General features: G+C 39.4%; 1 protein-coding gene and 1 pseudogene across 1 annotated transcript in view; both read left to right on the top strand.

Annotated features, from left to right (window-relative positions):
• Positions 1-493: 493 nt before the first annotated feature.
• LOC137287501 (uncharacterized) overlaps positions 494-18,463 on the top strand; it is a 43,358-nt gene continuing 25,388 nt past the window's right edge. Inside the window, exon 1 of the mRNA XM_067819839.1 lies at positions 494-1,227. Within this exon, the coding sequence (XP_067675940.1) occupies positions 1,111-1,227 (117 nt within the window). The 5' untranslated portion in view covers positions 494-1,110. The remainder of the gene's footprint in view (positions 1,228-18,463) is intronic.
• Positions 7,022-16,091, top strand: LOC137286646 (uncharacterized; annotated as a pseudogene).

Below are 18,463 nucleotides of genomic sequence, written 5' to 3'. Positions count from 1 at the left end.
TGAGTCAGAATTCTTTTCTAAAGAGCTTGCGCATAGTGAAAGAAACACCCATGCATCTTCACCCCACCGAACACTGTGGTAAGAGCATCAGTATCCTACCTCTAACAGAGTGACCACTCTCCACTGAACAGTGGTCTGTCCCACTCTCATTTCACGCCCCAATTACCCCATTAATTATGTCCAGGGGTCAAACTGTAATTAGCCTTTGCGATTTATTAGGTGTGAATTTGAGGCCTTGCGGACCGTTTTACCATCACCCACCAGTTATCTCCCCTTGTGGATCTTTCCAAGTTGTAAATGTCTTGTAAACATCATCTTTCCAAGCTTGTAAATGTAAACATCATCTTTACAAGAGATTTACAAGCTTGTAAAGGTGAACTTTTTTCCCAGTGCATGCTGGAGCGTACATGTAGACATGCAGGAACGGTCATGTAGACATTTTGTAACGTTATCTTACATCTAGACATGTTGGATCGTACATGTAGACATTCTGAAACATTAGATGTAAGTATACTGGAACGTGCTTGTAGACATGCTGCACCAATCATGTGGAGATGGTGGATGGATCCTACATGTATACGCAAGCAATGGCGCAGCAGTATCGCGATCACAGTCTTTGTGGCTGTTTTTGGTAATCAAGTGCGGTGCAGTTTTGCCAGCCTGCCGTTTTGGGCAGCATCCGAGCACATCAAACGTGATGTCAAGAACTTGTACTCAATACGACATCACTACTACTTAAAAGTGAAAATTTATCGGTCATTTACATTATTTGGTCCTTTGCTTCCAATCACAGTATCGTGCAACCTTTTTCAAGGGAAGGTGGAAATACACTGAGATTTCGCAGTGAGAAAAGTGGAAGAAGAAATGGGACTGCCGACTGGCAAATAGTAACACAAGGAGGCAGAAAGATATGTGTTGAACACAGACGTACAGTTAACTGTCGAGATGTATTTGTTAACTCTTCTCACTCTGCATGTTTCTTCTGGACACGGATGCGTCAGGTGATAACTGTGTTTGAGAAGTAAAAGTAGAACCTACTAGAGGTATGGTTGAATCATTCTTCTGACTGCAAACAACTTCAAGACTTGGTGAAATGATACAAGATTCAGCATGAACGTTCATGGGTTAGTAGAAAAAACTACCCAAACAGATCAGACAAAAAGCAAGATTATTTCAGTATGCTTGTTCATTTTGAAGAATGGTGAATTTGATGATGTTTCTTACAGGGTGAGTTGTTTTGATATAGCTTTGAGAATGAAGCAATGTTTATTAATGACTGAAAATAAAATTTCCAGGCACTGTGTACGTTGCCTAATTAATTAACCCAATTATTGTACAGATTGATTGATAGCTGAACGGCTGTTATTGAGAAGACAAGATTAGCATGGGTTTCATTTGGTGATCACTGAGGCTTATTTTGATACAGCAATCTTTATTGCTCAGATGTCAGGTGTGATGCTATGGCATTATTAAGATCCCTTTACATAGAATGTCAAAAGAAGAGGAGTGAGTGAGTGAGTTTAGATTTTCACAGCACTCAGCAATATTCCAGCTATATGGCGGCGGTCTGTAAATAATTGAGTCTGGACCAGACAATCCAGTGATCAACAACATGAGCATCGATCTGCGCGATTGGAAATCGATGACATGTGTCAACCAAGTCAGCGAGTCTGACCACCCGATCCTGTTAGTTGCCTCTTACGACAAGCATAGTTGCCTTTTATGGCAAGCATGGGTTGCTGAAGGCCTATTCTACCCCAAGACCTTCACGGGTCTCAAAAGAAGAGGAAATGTGTTACAACAAAAGGTGTTGCTGTGAAACCAATTGTCTCCAAAGATTATTGGACAGGAAAGTCTTGCAGGGGGACATGCAGTCAATGGCCAGTGGATCACATAAGTGGATCCTGGTTTACCAAACTCACTTTACTTAATTCTGTGTCTTTCCTTCACTCACCACCAAACGTACAAGTGAAGTAGCATATCACCCCATGGATATCTTCTTGCTACTTGCTGCACTTCTCAGTGGATGAGTGCAACGACGTAACTATGATGTGAAACTGAAAGATATGCTTGTAGTGATAAGTTGAGTTTATTGTGTAACAGCAGATGCTACTAATTCATTTCTGTAATTTACTTCAGTATTGAAATCATTTCTGCTTCAATTAATTTGTTAGATATTTGTCACTTATTCAAACAGAATAAAATCCAGGCTAAAGTTGTCTTCTCGTAATCCCTTTTCAATAATAAGTCAGTCTGTATGAAAATTTGGTTAATCAATCAGGCCACAATGTACACAATGCCTGAAAGTTTTAGACAATGTACTCAATGATTAGTTATTTCATTCATTGTGCACATTGCCTGATTGTAGGCATTGACTGTAACATATGTTTCTGGTCCCAATTCCTAAAATTCTGGCCATAACTTTGGTGTGGGTATTTCACAAGAGAGTAAAACATTCAGATGTCCAAAATGATGCCATCACTTGCAGATGGATTTTGAGCAGAGGGTTTGCAGTTAACAGAAAAGAACAGAATATTTATTTCATTTGGGTCACTATGTATGAAATTCAGTGTACAATACTTATTAAGAACATGCAGGGTCATAGGACAATTGGCTAAACTAACTATCCATTAAGTAGCACTGAAATAAAATACAGCTAAAATTTTCAATTGGTTTATATCATGTTCAAAAGAATTGTAATGTTATGTATGAACAACATCCGGTAGTTGACTAACGGATCTGTTGTCTGAACTGAAGCCAAAATTATTTACCTTGTTCATGGTGTTTATTTCAAGTGTTCAGTGATGTGCAAACCCATGCAATAAAATATCACATCTCACTAATTATGAGAATGGCAGAAAATAAAGCAGTTTACATTACTTTAGTGCTTTAACGTGTGACATCACGTCACAAGTACAAAAGTTGATGGATTTGCCTGCTGAATATGCATAATGGCTGGTGCTGAAACAGCAGAATTGTTATTCAGATATTAAAAATGATACTTGTGCAAAAATAAATTGGGGTAAATGTTTCTGATGACTTCATCTTTAACCCCCTGGATGCCGAGTTTTTTTTCAGGCGCACATTTTCGTAAGGTTTGAAAAGTGAATGTTGTGCGAGATTTGCGCTCGCGTGGTCTTGGATCTGCGTACGGCTATAAAATTGCTCAGAAATGTAAAATAATAATTTCCTATCCATGCAGCTACCTCAGGGGTTTGAGAAATAGGCACGGCTAAAAGTTGTCCAAATCTTTTGTGTGTGTTGAAAAACAGTAAATTTCTCCATTTTGTATCGTGCACCAATAAAAGCACTCTGCTACGAATTTTTTAATTTGTCATCTTTACAGAAAGTATGAGCGAAGAAAATACAGCTTGATATCTGAATGACATAAGTGTATATGAAATGGATGTATGTGCTAGTGCATAACGTCATACTCACAAAATCAAAACTGACCTGCAATAAATGTCAAAAATCGATTTTCTTCAATGATGTCAAACATCGACAGAGAGGTCATGCATGTATAAAGATAAGGGGGCATAACTCCGCTATGGTTTACTTTAGGTCAATGTAACTCACATGGAGAGAATTTGCTGTGGATACGGACAGTATATTTTCGTTATGTTTTGTTCACAGTGAACCAAACTATTCCAATACTATTCCAATGTGAGAGGGTACCTTTTGGTAGTTTCACAATTTGTAAGAAAAGATGCCAGTGTACTACATCAAAAAGCAGGTAATAGAGATTTGGATGTCCCTATCCGATACATAATTTAGTTCTTAGATTCCCATATTCTCCTGTTTGTGTAGATGTATTTTGATTAATTTTGCATCATTATTAACGGAGTAACAGCCACATTTTCAAATGTAATGAAATAAAACTGAAATTAATGCGACATTTTAGTTGACATCACGGCATGTTTGAGGCATTTTGTGACATCGGAAAAGACGACTCTGGTTGCTGATAAGTATATATCTAGCCTAATTTCCACTCAATGTGTAAAAGATCTCAGCTTCTGTGTCAGAATTCAACACTTTTTAGCCAATATATAAAATGAATGGTTTTACCACTGAAATAGTGTCCTGAATATATCAACATTTACATGGTTTTACTACATATCTTATTGTGAGCAACACGCGCACCTGTCTAGCATCAATTTAGTGTAAATGAAAATTTCACAACACCTGAATATTCATTGAATACTCATTTCGGAAACAGACTTTTCTTCTTATGATTATGAAATTATTTCACTTCATATGTATGCAATGAAATTTAGTTTTTAGACAAAGAGATCACTTTTTCAGTGCAGAAGTATTGGAATATGGATGTAAGGCTTGTCCAAATTAGGACATGACCTGTTCATATATTTTCTTAACAATTTTCGCATAAATATTTTTTGGGTTAGATATTCAGCCATCAGATATATTTTACTCGAATTTGAATTGACTTTATTATCGAAAAAAAATGATAATGAATCATAAAGCGTTTTTGACAAATTCGCACCTAGTCAATCAATATTCATAAGTGTTTTGTCTATGAAAACGACACAAACCAATACAATGAACAAGACAATTCCTTTAAATGTGTGTGCCCCTACATTTCATAAAATGTACAAATCATTTTCATTAATATTATCAGTTTTACTTATAAGTTGGAATTAAATCACTGTTTATTAACCTGTTCATAGGAAACTGCAATATTTGTCCCAACGTATTGAATATTGTACATCATGGGAACTAAAGCACATGTTGCAGTAATGGCTATGTGTGATCTTCCAACACTTGTGTAGAGGCTTAAAATGTGGTATAGGACACTTACTGAGTCAATTTCCCATGTAAATATTATTCAAACAATCAAAAGCTTTCAAAGAATAAAAACGCATACCTTATATCCACATATGGTATGGTGTTGAACATGGATATATGTAGATACTGAAATCAGTTTCGTGAAAAAATATCTGAACGATATGCAAAATATACATTACAATAGACTACTAAAAGTGCAATCGGAATGGTATGGGCATTGTGTTTACTCTTGTTCAACTGACCTTCACCTCAAAGAAATTGTCTAATATGAGCAACAATGTTGAAGTGTGATATCACTACAGATGACCGATTTCTTTCAAAATGGTGGTTTCGCTGACAAGTGTACACAGGATTTTGCGAATACTTTTTCCTTGATTCAGGGATCTTTTGTACATAAATGTGAGATGTAAGTAATCAGAATTATTCTGACTATTGTTGTATTGTTATATGTTTTTATCATTTACATTGTAAATGACAGAAGAAGCCAGAAATGCCAGATGTGTACTGTTGTTGTTCTGCGTGATTTTGCGTCAGTCATGGCATCACGCTGCACTAAAAGTTTGACAGTTTCTTATGAATTACCAGATGATTTTATTGTATCTGTTTTTAATTTGCTATTTCTTGCTACAATACTCTTCTGAATATGCTAACCGTATTAAGCCATTGTAAGCAATGATTAGACGGCTGGATCTTAGAAAATTTCCGAAAATGCTACGCAGTGTAAAAGTGGAATTTTTCTTTGTTTACATTTCAAACAAGTGCTGTCTTTCGAGCACAGCGTTCGTTTTCATACCAATTATCTTTTGTTTATTTTTACCTAGACAGATGGTATTGGTGACAAAGACCATTTGTAATTTAATTCTAAGATGTGTGGGGAATTCAACGATGCATTTGTCTGAGCTGACTATGAAATATACGTGATGTTATAGGTGTCTCAATGCAGGCCTTCTTGAAATGTGATTTTGTAAACACTAACCTAATATGGCGGAAAGCGCACTTCGGCGTTCGTGTAAGTGTATTTTCGAAAACATCCCAACCGATTCTGGGCTCATCGGTGATGTTTCAGAATTATCATTACTGGTTACATGAAAACTTGATATCAGTGATCATTAATATGCTATTTTTGAAATTCATTACTCCCAGTAATTATCCGATTTTCACATTTCAAAACATACTGCAAATTATGCTGTGAATCTCGATTTTCTACGGTTTGAAAATTGACAACATTTATGATGAATCCTATTTTGAAAGGCAATTTTAAGCACTTCAGCTTGGTCTGAGATAATAGTGGATGGTATCAAGAAACAGGGAATTGTCCACAGAATTCAAAACAGTGAAGTGTTTATATATGTGTGGTATATTTAGAATTTTATTGGACTTCAAAGTGAGGCATGTAGAGGAAGGACATATATGTCCCTGGCATCCAGGGGGTTAACCCAGTCAGATATTACAATTTCCCAGTATTTTCTTCTTAATTATTTGAGTATTTTTGTGAAGAGACATTGCATTATTAGTTTCCTTATCTCCATTCCTGTGAATGGAAACATCTTTTCAAACTTAAAAAAAAAGAAGAAAATATTATCCGAGAAGAAAACTAAGTTACTCGAATACTTGTCAGAGTGAAAATTCTTCATAGTCATTAGCCAAATTCAGAAGACCTTGACAACATGGATGACAATCAGATTCTTAGAAAATTGACCGGTCTGAATATCCATAGTATGGTTTGTCTATTTTTCAAACAAAGAACATTTATGATGTCTTTTAGTGGCATTTAGAATTTGTTGAAAATGACCAAGATCTTTTATGGATAAATCTTCTTTTAATTCTTTGTCACACAACATTTTGGGGTCATTTCAGACCCCTTCATTACATGAACTGACAGTTGATGCTATGATGTCAACCCTATGATGTCATTTCTGTGCCATGACATCACAATGCGTGTGACATCGCAATCACTGGGAAGGGTTACTTACATTATGATGATGAATTTATGCTACAGTTGAAAGTTAATACATATTGATGATGAATTTATACCACATTTCAAACTTGAAAGTTAATTCATAGTGATTTCTAATTGCACAATGATTGTTAATTTCTTCTCAGAATGAATAGATAAGTGATTTCTCATGTATCAAATGTTCATCATGAGTTATCCTGCCGTAATGTATTTTCGCGCACCTATCATTTCCATGTTCACGTGGTTGGTACAGATAAAACCATGACATCAGATTTCATGTTTATAAACAAGAAGTCGTCAACTCGTCTCTGCCGTCACAATGTGGAAATCAAATGTGTCCAAGGTGAGCTTCTTATCAAAAGTTATCTAGCATACATATCTTTATGCTTCTGCACTAATTCCAAAAACATCAGGATGAAAATGTACCCTAGAAAATAGTTTTCAGTCATGACAGCACCTATCTACTGGTCGTCTGCATAAGTAACTACTGATGCTAAAAGGTCATGACCCCGGTGGGTAGGGTCTTGCTTGGGAAAAAAACCATGGAAGCCCAAATCAGACATATTCTTTATATCTTAAGAGCAAAATTTCATCAAAGGTTACCAATGAATAGTCATTATAATGACCTTATAGGATCAAATGAAATTGTTTTAAGTAATTAATTGAGAAAATATGCTTGTATTTATTCAGGAAAATTCTCCAAACTGATACTGATTACATAAAAAAGACAAATCAATGATGGTGATTTTTTTTTCGGGGGGGTGGGGTAAATTTTGTTGAAAGTAAATAACATTTTTTCATATTTGCGTACATATTTCTTGAAAATAAAATAAATCATCAATACATTTTATTTCTTTTTCAGAATATGTGCACAAGTCCTGACTTGCATTCAAGGCTTTGAGGGCGATACAGGCCTTACTCACCAACAGCAATGACAAATGCCTATGTTTCAGTTGTTGAAGGTGGTGCTTCTGTCCGTGGAGCAGCAGGAAAATATGATATTCCTGAGGCAACATTGCATGACTGAGTCAGAGGTTATGTGAACCCTGAAGTTGTCAAGTCCAGTATACTGCCGCTGCTCAACCAAGAAGAGGAATTGCATCTTGTTGAACATCTGAAGGTTATGGCTGGTTCAGGTTATGGCTATAGCAGAGCAGAAGTAGTGGGCATGGCAAGTACTTATGTTGTAGCCCTTGGTAAGCGTGATGAAGACCATCCCCTCACTTTGATGTGGTTCTACAACTTCATGAAGAGATGGCCTGAACTGAAGGTGTGCAAGCCGAGTTTGGAGCTACAGCGGGCAAAGGCCACATCACAAGAATGTGTCAGCATACTTTGAAGAGCTCCAGAAAATTCTCAGTAAATATTACCTCCTTAATTCACCAGAGAGAATCTACAATGTTGATGAAAAGGGACTGAAACAAAACCATTCGCCTCCATCCATTGTAACTTTTTAAGAAGCTGCTGCAAGAGGATGAGGCCAGAACTACTAAGATTGCACTTCAGGAGCTTCAATACTGAGGTTTTCCGGTACTGCCTTGAACATCATTTTGCCAAGTTTGTACAAGGCCGACATTCAAACAAGAAGATACTGATCCTGTATGAGGTCGCAAGTCCCGTATTTCTCTTCCTCTTATTGACTGGGCCAAAGAACACAATATTATTCTGTTCATCCTCCCTGCACACACAAGTCATGTTCTGCAGCCACTTGATTTAGGATGCTTTGGCCCATTTGAAAGGATATACAACAACAAGTGTCATAAATTTATGGGATCTAATGCTTGCACTGGTATTGATCGATATTCTGTTTGCGATCTCACATGTAAAGCATATGGCAAGGCACTTTCTCCTGACAACTTGAGAAGTTCTTTCAGGAAATCTGGAATCCATCCATTTGACCCACTTTCTGTTGACCAGTCAGCGTTCATTCCGGCAAAGGTTTTGAAGAGAGGGCACTTTGAACTCAGTTGACATCAACGTCAACATTCCTAAAGTCTAGGGAGGAAGCTGCTAAGGGAGTTAACAAGGTTACCAAGAGGAGGAGGACAATCAACAGAGTTGTGTCAGGAAAGGCCATCTCTGAAGACTCCACAAGGGGAGAAAATTGTACAACATAACATCCTGGTCACTGGTACGGCTTTATCTATACCCAAGAAAAAAGCAACAGCTTCATCATCTGGCCTCCAACAGCCTGGACCTTCCAACATCAAAAAGACAAAAGCTGCACATCAGGTTAAAAGTGCCACAGTTTCTGATAGTTCATCTGACGAGATCACAGAGAATGAGAAATGCTGTGTTTGTCACAGATCTGTGCCTTTGGAAAAAGTACATTCTGATTCCATCTATTTCACTTCATGGGGAGAATGTATGTATAGAGGATGTGACCACTGGACTCACCTCAAGTTACAAGGATATTTTTTACTGTCCATTCCATGATTTGCCATCCTTGCAGACTGAGGAATGAAACTGTCAATGTTCTCTACTAAATACTGGCAACATTCAACTTTCACGTCAGTTTCTCATGTTGTGAACTTTTCATGTTGTGAACTTTTTTCATTCAGGATTAATGGAACATTTACTACTTTCACTGCATTTTTTCTGAGATTATGCTGTATGCTATGGGTGCCCGAGCTTTATTGTTTTGAAGATGTGATGTTCACAGCAAATTACCACTATTTGTATTTGTCGCCCGTAAAAGTCATTGATTTGGTAAAAATTGATAGACAGTTAGAAGAGTTGTGATTATGATCTGGAGATTGAATACCTTCAGCGTGTATCTTGTCAGGATTGCACAGTAACACACATCAAAAGATGAGCAGCACTCTTGTATCTTGATCACTGGGCCACTGTCAGCTGCATCCACTAGCATCCTCCCACACAAATGCAGATCTGCCATACCTCCCGTGGTTTCTTATGTAGGGGTGAAAAGCACTTCCCAAAGTCTGAACACAATAACCTTGAAATCATCTTCATTTAAGGTTGTAGGCTGTGTTTTTCGGTGGATTCTTCAACATGAACATCAAATCTCGACAAGTGGGAATTCCAAGCCTAATTAAATGCTCCCTGTTATCTTCTTTGTGAACACTTCTCAACATGACGACTAGCACGAAAGCGATGGCCGACTAACGTTCAGGCAAGATTTAGGTCACGCAGTCAAGTTCAAAATGTTAACACTTCACAAGTGTTTTGATGAATTACATTATTGCATCTGAAACCAAGTCCTTAATTGAAAAGAATTAATTTTGATTCTGACTTGATTTATGTCTTTATTTGTTTGTTTTCTTGATTAGTCATAGGAAAAACATTGTCTCTACGCAGCGTAAGTTTTCCTGGAGTGAAGTGGTTGACATTCCAATCACCAGTATGATGTATTATTCCGCATTATGTATTTTAACGATATTTTCATGTCTTAGAACGTGGATAATAAATAGGATACAAAACTCATTCCCCTTTCATATCCTATAAGTATCGTATATGTGGGACTTACTAAACTCCTGCATAGAACATCCTACCTACTATTCATGACCAGGTAAGATGTTTGACTGCCTGGGTATGTGTATCCAGTCCCAGACTCAATAGCTTGGGACCATGATACTATGAGCTTCTCTTTGGGAGGGTGTGAATGCTCACATGTTGCAGTTCTCCTTCTGTGGGTTCTACAGAAACTAATCAACACCAAGAAGATGAAAATGCTTTTGGTCACACCAAACAACGTGGCACACCAACATGAACCCTCTGGTGCTACCTCTACAAGATGGTATGCTGAGCCACCCTCAATCTTAAGAATTCTTATTTCTTATTGTCTTTTTTTTCATGTAACGGTTATTGTCGAAATGACACTGGGTGTGTACACATGTAATAACACATCCATCTGATATCATTTATCTATTTAGTGATGCGGGGTGTAACCACACTTGATGACATATTCGTCTGTAACATTTATAGGTAAGGTGAAAGGAATATTTCAGCCTACAATCCTGTCATTGAGTCCTTGCAGGAGGAATGTATGGAGCTCAAATATCCACTTTAATTCAAGAGATCTTCATTTTTCCATGGTTGTCTCAGAGTCTGGATTGTCTTTGAGTTGGGTAATGATTTGGAATTGTAGATCATTTTTGCCATGATATTCCGAATTGAAGTGAAGTGCGACAGATTTGTTGCACTTATGTGTGATATCAGCATAGTGTTCTGCTAATTGGATTTTGAAACATCTTTTGGTTTCACCTACATACTGTTTCTTGTAGTGTTTGCAAGTGAGGAGGTATACAAGTGGCAAGCTATACAAGGTATACAAGAGGCAAGTGTCTAGGCAGATGTCTGAGCCACTTAATATGTGATGGCGTTTTCTGACAATGGCATTGAGTTCCATATTCATGGGATTATAGTTGCTAACTAGAACCATTCTGTTGTTATTTCGTTGTTGTTTTGTTTGGGAGGATAAGAGAGATTTTCTGTCCTTAAAATCGGGCCTGGTTTTGTTTTGTTGTATATATTTCTTTGGATACCCTCATTTTAGGTAGTAGTTGATAAGGTTGAAGCTATGTTTTTCATATTCCTCAGGGGTTGAACAGATGCGTTTCAATTGTAGAAATTGACTGAAAGGACCTTTCATTTTAATATGTTTAGGGTGAAAAGATGTATACAACAGGTACGAGTGCATGTTGGTGGCTTTGCAGTAAACTGTGAGCTACAGTTTGTAGAGGTCCAAACCAGGACCCAGTCAAACCACCACCAGCACCTGTAAAACGTCTGGAAACACCCAGCCACAGATGAGGCCACATACGTGGGATTCACACGGGTCTCAGCGTTCCATAACTGGTCTCACACCTTTAAGGAAAGTGATACTGAGCCATGGGTGGTGTACTGTCAACGAAATCGGGAAGACATACAGTATCCGCCTGGCGAAGCCGGTTACATTCAACCTAAATCCGCGCACCTGGATATCGTCCTTCAAGAGTACCAGGAGATCAAACCTGGTGCTAACCATTAGGACATTTTGAAAACTTCTATGTTGTTAACTCTTACAGAGTGTTAGCAATATAAAGTGGAACAGTTAGTTGCCTCGGCACATCAGTGCAGTATATTTCATGGGCAGATCCAGCCCTGTGGAAAAGAGGGGTTGCACTTTTGTCAGCGTGCGTGCGTGCGTGCGTGCGTGCGTGCGTGCGTGCGTGAACAAACAAGAAGAGAGAAAATAAAAGGAAAGAAAAACCAGAAAAAAACATGAAGAACCGAAATGATAGAAAAGTAAAATAAAATAAAAATAATTAAAGGTCACAAAAATCAAACATGATTCAAACTCAGTTATCACTTATTCATGATATATAAAATGCATTGCTGATAAAGAAAAAACAAATAAACAAAATTATGAGCATATAATCATAAATCAAAAGTGCAGTATTTTGGACTTGGGTTTACCTCCCCCCGAAACAAAGCAGTCAGAGCCGGTGGGTGTGCACTCAAGTGTCAAAAGTTTCTTCTTCGGCCACTGTGCCGATATGGCTCTTCGTTTATGGCTTATAAGCCTGGTAAGTGTTAGTTGCATGTGCTCAGTGAATGAAGTTGTGGATATTGTCATTAGCAGACAGACAGGCAGACATGTAAGTGTCAGTAAACCAGACATTGAGCTTTCTCTTTGACAGAATCTGCTTTTCACGATCAACATGTTTTTTTATGTAACAAGTAGATTATTTACTTGTTTGTGCACACAAACAAGATTAGACTACTGCTCACGACCTCATACTCTGGCAGGCATAGTTTCAAGCTCCGTGAACCTATTCACTACCACTTTTTTCCCCAGCGCTGGGTAAAACTAGTGAATCGCTTGACCTCCAGGTTTGTGGGCTTTTTTTCATTGCGTTATAGAACTTTATAGATTGAATCGGCATATTTGATAATTTGATTTGTTAAGTGCATACCAAAAGGGATCAAAATCTGCAAAGTTGTGTTTTATGTTGCATGTAACTCAGCAAAGCAAAGACATCTCACTTGGTCTCTCTTTCATATCCCTGCATTCTCTACCGTATCATTCGAATAATCACTTTTACAGGCCCATGAACGTTCGTGGTAGAATATGCCTTCAGGAACCCATGCTTGCCATAGAAGGTACCTACGCTTGTCGTAAGAGGGGACTAATGGGATCAGGCAGTCAGACTCACTGATTTGGTTGACACATGTCATCGGTTCCCAGTTGCGTAGATCAATGCTTCTGCTGTTGATCACTGGATTGTCTGGTCCAGACTTGATTGTTTACAGACCGCTGCCATATAGCTGGAATATTGCTGAGTGCGGCATAAAACTATAGTCACTCAGCCAATATAAGTTATTAAAATAAGTTATTAAAATATAATTTTAATTCCTTCTTGAAGTGTGATAACATAGGAATTATCTTTCACAACTTACATTTATAAACAAGATATTTGACCAGTAGAAGTATCAAGCCAAAAGAATATGTAAGAAGTGTGGTGAACCCGCAAAGAATCAAGAAGATATAAAGTGAAGATATAAAGTACCAACTTCAGCCAAAATGGGAAATTTGTCCTTTTCCTAACTCATGCTTACTATGCTTATCTCCTCCCTCTACACCATGATAGTAGAACACTTGAAATCCCTTTGAAGTTCCCTTCTCTGAAGCAGATGTACAATCATGCTCACCCACAAGTAGTCTCCCTTTGCCTTTCCCGAGCCGGACGAGACAGATGGAGGCAATTTGGTGACCCTATACAGCATCTATATCCTTTCATATTTCGGGCCTTTAGTCAAAATTTAGCTGTATACGGCTTTTAGTCTGTATTATTTATCATTACGATGTGAAATTGTTGATAAAATTTACATATTTTTCATGTTGTTTGACATGTTTTTCATCAGTGTAGGTACCAGCTGTCTGAAGCTGATCCGCATGTATTTTGTCCGTCTTGCACACTTGTGTTCGTAGTCAACTCGAAGGAATTGTCTGATATTTGTCTATATTTATTTGCTGTTCAGAGACGTGCAAAGGACAAATTACGAAGGCACTCTCTAGTCATGCCCAGTAAAATGGTTGATGATGTGTCTAGGAAAAGTGTGTTTATCTGCTGTTCATGTACGTTTGTAGTGAACACCTGACATGCATCGGGTGCAGGGTCGAGGCAGCACAGAGGCTGCAGCCATGTCACAGAAGAGGCTGCCTCGGACTTGGGGTCACCTTAACCCAAGAAGCTGAAGTTGTCTACATTGTCTCAGACATCAAGATCTAAGTCTTCAGCATCTAGATCATCAAAGTCCTTTGATGAAGACATAAACCCTCTTGATGAAGACATCAACCCTCTCAATGGGAGACACATCTACGATGAGCTGCGTCTACTACTTCCCGAGGTACTGATAATCAACTGTCACCAGACTAGCACCTCACTCAGTGGAGAGCCTGCCTTCAAGGTAGACATCTGGCACATCAGCAGGCAACCTCAACACTCATCATCTGCTGAGCTACTGCCACAGCCTGCACCTTAGACTTTTGACACTGGCTTCATGCAGCAGTTCACTGAACACATGATGAACGGTGCAGAGGAAAGGAAACTCCAATTGTCAGTCATGACACTAGCCTTTGACGCACAATCCACAGGCAGAACGGCACTTTCAGATGAGTTGGATGAAAGCTTTCATTCAAGGAAGTCCTCACCATCTGTGTCATCTCGTCTCAATCTGGAAGAAGCTACCTCGCTGACTTATCTTACGCATGCACATAGAGATCACATTCCAACCAGAAGGATACACTGTATGCATCACCCAGACATTACCGACCTTGACACTGCTCGTTGTTGCTGTCAGATTTGGAGCACGCACATAGGCCTGCAGGAATGCATTTAGGGCATGAAGACCTCTCCAGAGTTCACGGAGGCAAGAGAAACAGTCTGATGATGTTGGGATGATGTTCAGCAAACCCAGTCTGAGCATCAAAGACATTCACACAAGGTGGTGAACAGGGATGACTTCTTGGACAGATAAGAGCTTTGCCAAGCTGCATCAGAGGCTGATTAGGAGGTTGTATTCAGTGACTTGGAGATTACATAGTGGATTACCAACGGGTTGTGGATTACCATCGAAGAAATCCATCTTTCCACAGATTGCACCGATATCTACCCCCCAGACAGCTTATCTACAGCCTTAAACTCAGCAACTAAGCATCAGAATCAACATATCCCATCTTTCAATGCACAGAGGTTTCCTCTGCATCACATGGAGCCCTTTGTGAAAGCGCCTGAAGTGGATGACAACTACAAGCTCATCAGCAAGGCTCATACCCACACTTTTAAGGTGGTTGATGAATGTCTAGCACAAATGGATATTACTACCCAAGCGAACCTTTGGACTTGCATGATCCTGTGCTATCAAAGAGGCAGTCATCTCCACTTTTCACGAAGACAGGATGATCCTCTCTGCACTTATTGATGGCATCGTCTTGGGGTGAATCTTTATCTAGCCACTACTACAGGCTCCCTTGGTCATCATCCACCATTCTCCAGAGGAAGAATTGAAGACATCGCCAAGACAGTTACTTATGACTCACGGGAAGTCAAGATGATCAAGAGCATCGGTATTTTGGCCACCATCATCAGACATACGTCTCAGTGCAACTCTACAAAACATCGGACCTGTGAAGGTCCCGGGGTAGAATAGGCCTTCATCAACCCATGCTTGCCATAAAAGACGACTATGCTTGTCGCAGGAGGCAACTAACGGGATTGGTTGGTCAGGCTTGCTGACTTGGTTGACACATGTCATCAGTTCCCAATTGTGCAGATCGATGCTCCTGTTGTTGATCACTGGATTGTCTGGTCCAGACTCGATTATTTACAGACCATCGCCATATAGCTGGGATATTGCTGAGTGTGATGTAAAACGCAACTCACTCACGCACTCGAAGTACTCTTGAGTGCAAAAAGCCAAGGATAAGAAGTATGTCAACTCTCGGAGTGGCAGGGGCTCTTTTTGCCAAGTAACAAGAGCTCCCTTTGGAAAGTATGTCTTTCCTGGGGTGCAAGAGGATGAAAGGACTGACAAGAATGTTTGAAACTACTGAAGTATTCCACCCCCAGCCGTTCCTGTACAACCATCACAAGGGGGTGGACGTCTGCAATACTACTGGAAGAATTGGGGCATCTTCATCTCACAGATCCTAAGGACAGGCTACAAGATCCCACTGCAGGTCATTCCGCCTCTCACAAGAGACCCAGCTCTCTTCATGTACACTCAGGATCAAGTGGACAAACTAGTGGATGTCATCTCGTCCCTACAGGAGAAAGGCACAGTCGAGGAATTTAATCCAGATTTTACTCCCCAATTTACCTTGTAACAAAGGAAAATTCAAAAGAAAAGTTCAGGTTACATCCGGAATCCAGGAAATATCTGCACTTCCTATTTAATGGCAGTCACTTCCAGTTGAACATCTTACTGTTTTGAATGTCATCAGCCCCTCAGTAGTTTACTCGAGTAATGAAGCCCATCGTAACATACTTACGTCATTGAGGTCTACATAGTGCTTTCTACTTGAATGAAGGCATTTAAGTTAATCATGACTGCAACTGGACTTCACCATCAGACTGCTCACACAACATGGATGGCTTGTAAATCTACTAAATCAGAGCTGGAGCCTCAGCAGGATCTACAATTTCTAGAGATTCGATTCATTACTCCATTGAACTGCATTGTAGTCTCCAGAAGACTGCTGGACCAAGATTCATGATGAGACAGAGTAAGCACTACGACAGTGTCAGTGTCTTCTCGGTATACTCACTTCAGCACAGGACGGATGACTAGACCTGCGCTCTTTATACGCCCTTCCAGAATACTAGCCTGAACAGTTCGGATAGGATAGCCCTACCGGAAGCACTGAGACCATACCTGCCCTGGTGGATTCACAGGACGAATTTTTGCACAGGAACCTGTTTGATAGAGTTGGACTGCAACAATAATCTCTATGTAGATGCATCGCAACAAACATGGCAAGCCCACCCATACTATGAAGCATCTGGAACTCGGACAAGCCACGAATGCATTCTACACTTCTTGTAGATGAAAGGTGATGTCAATGCAATACAACATTTATTGGCCGCTTTAAGGAACAAACTACTCATGGTCCATATCGGCAACTCTACAGTAGCATTCTACATATACCAGGAAGGATCAACACACGCTACTACAGCTAACCTTTCAACAGTTTGACATTGTCAACGACCTGGACTTCTACATAAAGGCATGCCACATTCCATGGAACATCATGACAGATTGCATCCCCTGCAAACATCTCCAACATAATGGGTGTTACATCAGGAAGCGTTTCGGCTAGTCAGTCAAACACTTGAATCAAATACACCTAACTGCGACAAGATTCAACAAACAGATACCAAGGTTCGTATCTCCAGTACAAGATCCACTTGCATGGGCAACAGACGTTCTACTCAGCATCTCGTGGAAGGACTGAACGCTTATGTGTGCCCAGTCTTACAACTGAAAGTCATGGGAAACTCAAACAAATGAGCATGCTACAACTGACTTTGGTTTGGGTCTGTTGGTCAGCAAGAGAATGGTTTCCAATACTCATAGAAGAAGTAGGAAAGCCATCACTAAAACTACCAGAATGGGCGAATCTACTCATCCAATCTTGCATCAAACAAGGTCACGGGAATCCATCATCATTCCAACTACTTGTATGGATCATATCAAAATTTGCTAGATGAAATGTGGGTATTCCGAAGGGAGTAACATTGGCTCTTATGCAGATCGACTGGCACATCATATGATGACAAATGGATGCTATTTGAGACATGTCCCAAACAGGCATTACAGCATCGAAATCCCGACATCCTCAAGCGACAGACCACTTATGTCACTTATGACATACTCAAGGACTCAAACGTTGCACATTATCAATTTACCCGGCAGCACTAAGCAACATTATAACCATGACAACACGGATCAAGTTGACAAATGTGCCAGAATTACTGCAGTTCTACTGCTCTCATTCAAGTTGGAAGACCCAAGTTTAATTGCCTGGTCAACCAGACAGACAATTCCACATCCTCTCATTGTAAACAGTCCACAGAAGATAAGCAGGATTTATCTCTGCCCTGTGGGAACTTTGAAAATCTAGAACGAAAACAAGGAGATGATGCCTATTCATCTCCTTATCTACTGAGACACCTACAGATATATCCCAAATTACAATCTCAGTGTGGATATGAGCCGTTACACTGAGAGCCTACGAAGCAGTCGGACTTGAACCTTTGCAAGCCTCAAATCCACAGGAAGTAACTGCTCTGGCAGCTAAACTTGCTCTGCATGGAAATTGCTCGCTCACAACTATAATGGATGGCTGCTTATGGAAATCAGATATGGTGTTCGCTAACTACTACATAACCACAGAGGGGGCCAAAATACTGGACATATTTAAAGACAGCCAGAAGAATCCAATTATTGCCTGACCCACCACCAATTCTGTTGGATTCTGCAAGCATAATAAGCATACATAATGGAGTATATAATGTGTAGTTTTCTGAATAAAATTGATATTTTATACTAATCCTGACTCATGATGTGGCACGTTGGATCTCACAGTAATTTCATGTGTCCGAGAGTGACAAGCATGGCATTTCACGCAACCACTATTTCGGAAATCACATTTAGACAAAAACAAAATCACCACCAATGGTAACATTAGGATATCTC

This window comes from Haliotis asinina, chromosome 6, assembly GCF_037392515.1.
Source record: "Haliotis asinina isolate JCU_RB_2024 chromosome 6, JCU_Hal_asi_v2, whole genome shotgun sequence".
NCBI lineage: Eukaryota > Metazoa > Mollusca > Gastropoda > Lepetellida > Haliotidae > Haliotis > Haliotis asinina.
Note: the sequence above shows the minus strand (reverse complement) of the source record. Positions and strands in the feature narration are given on the sequence as shown.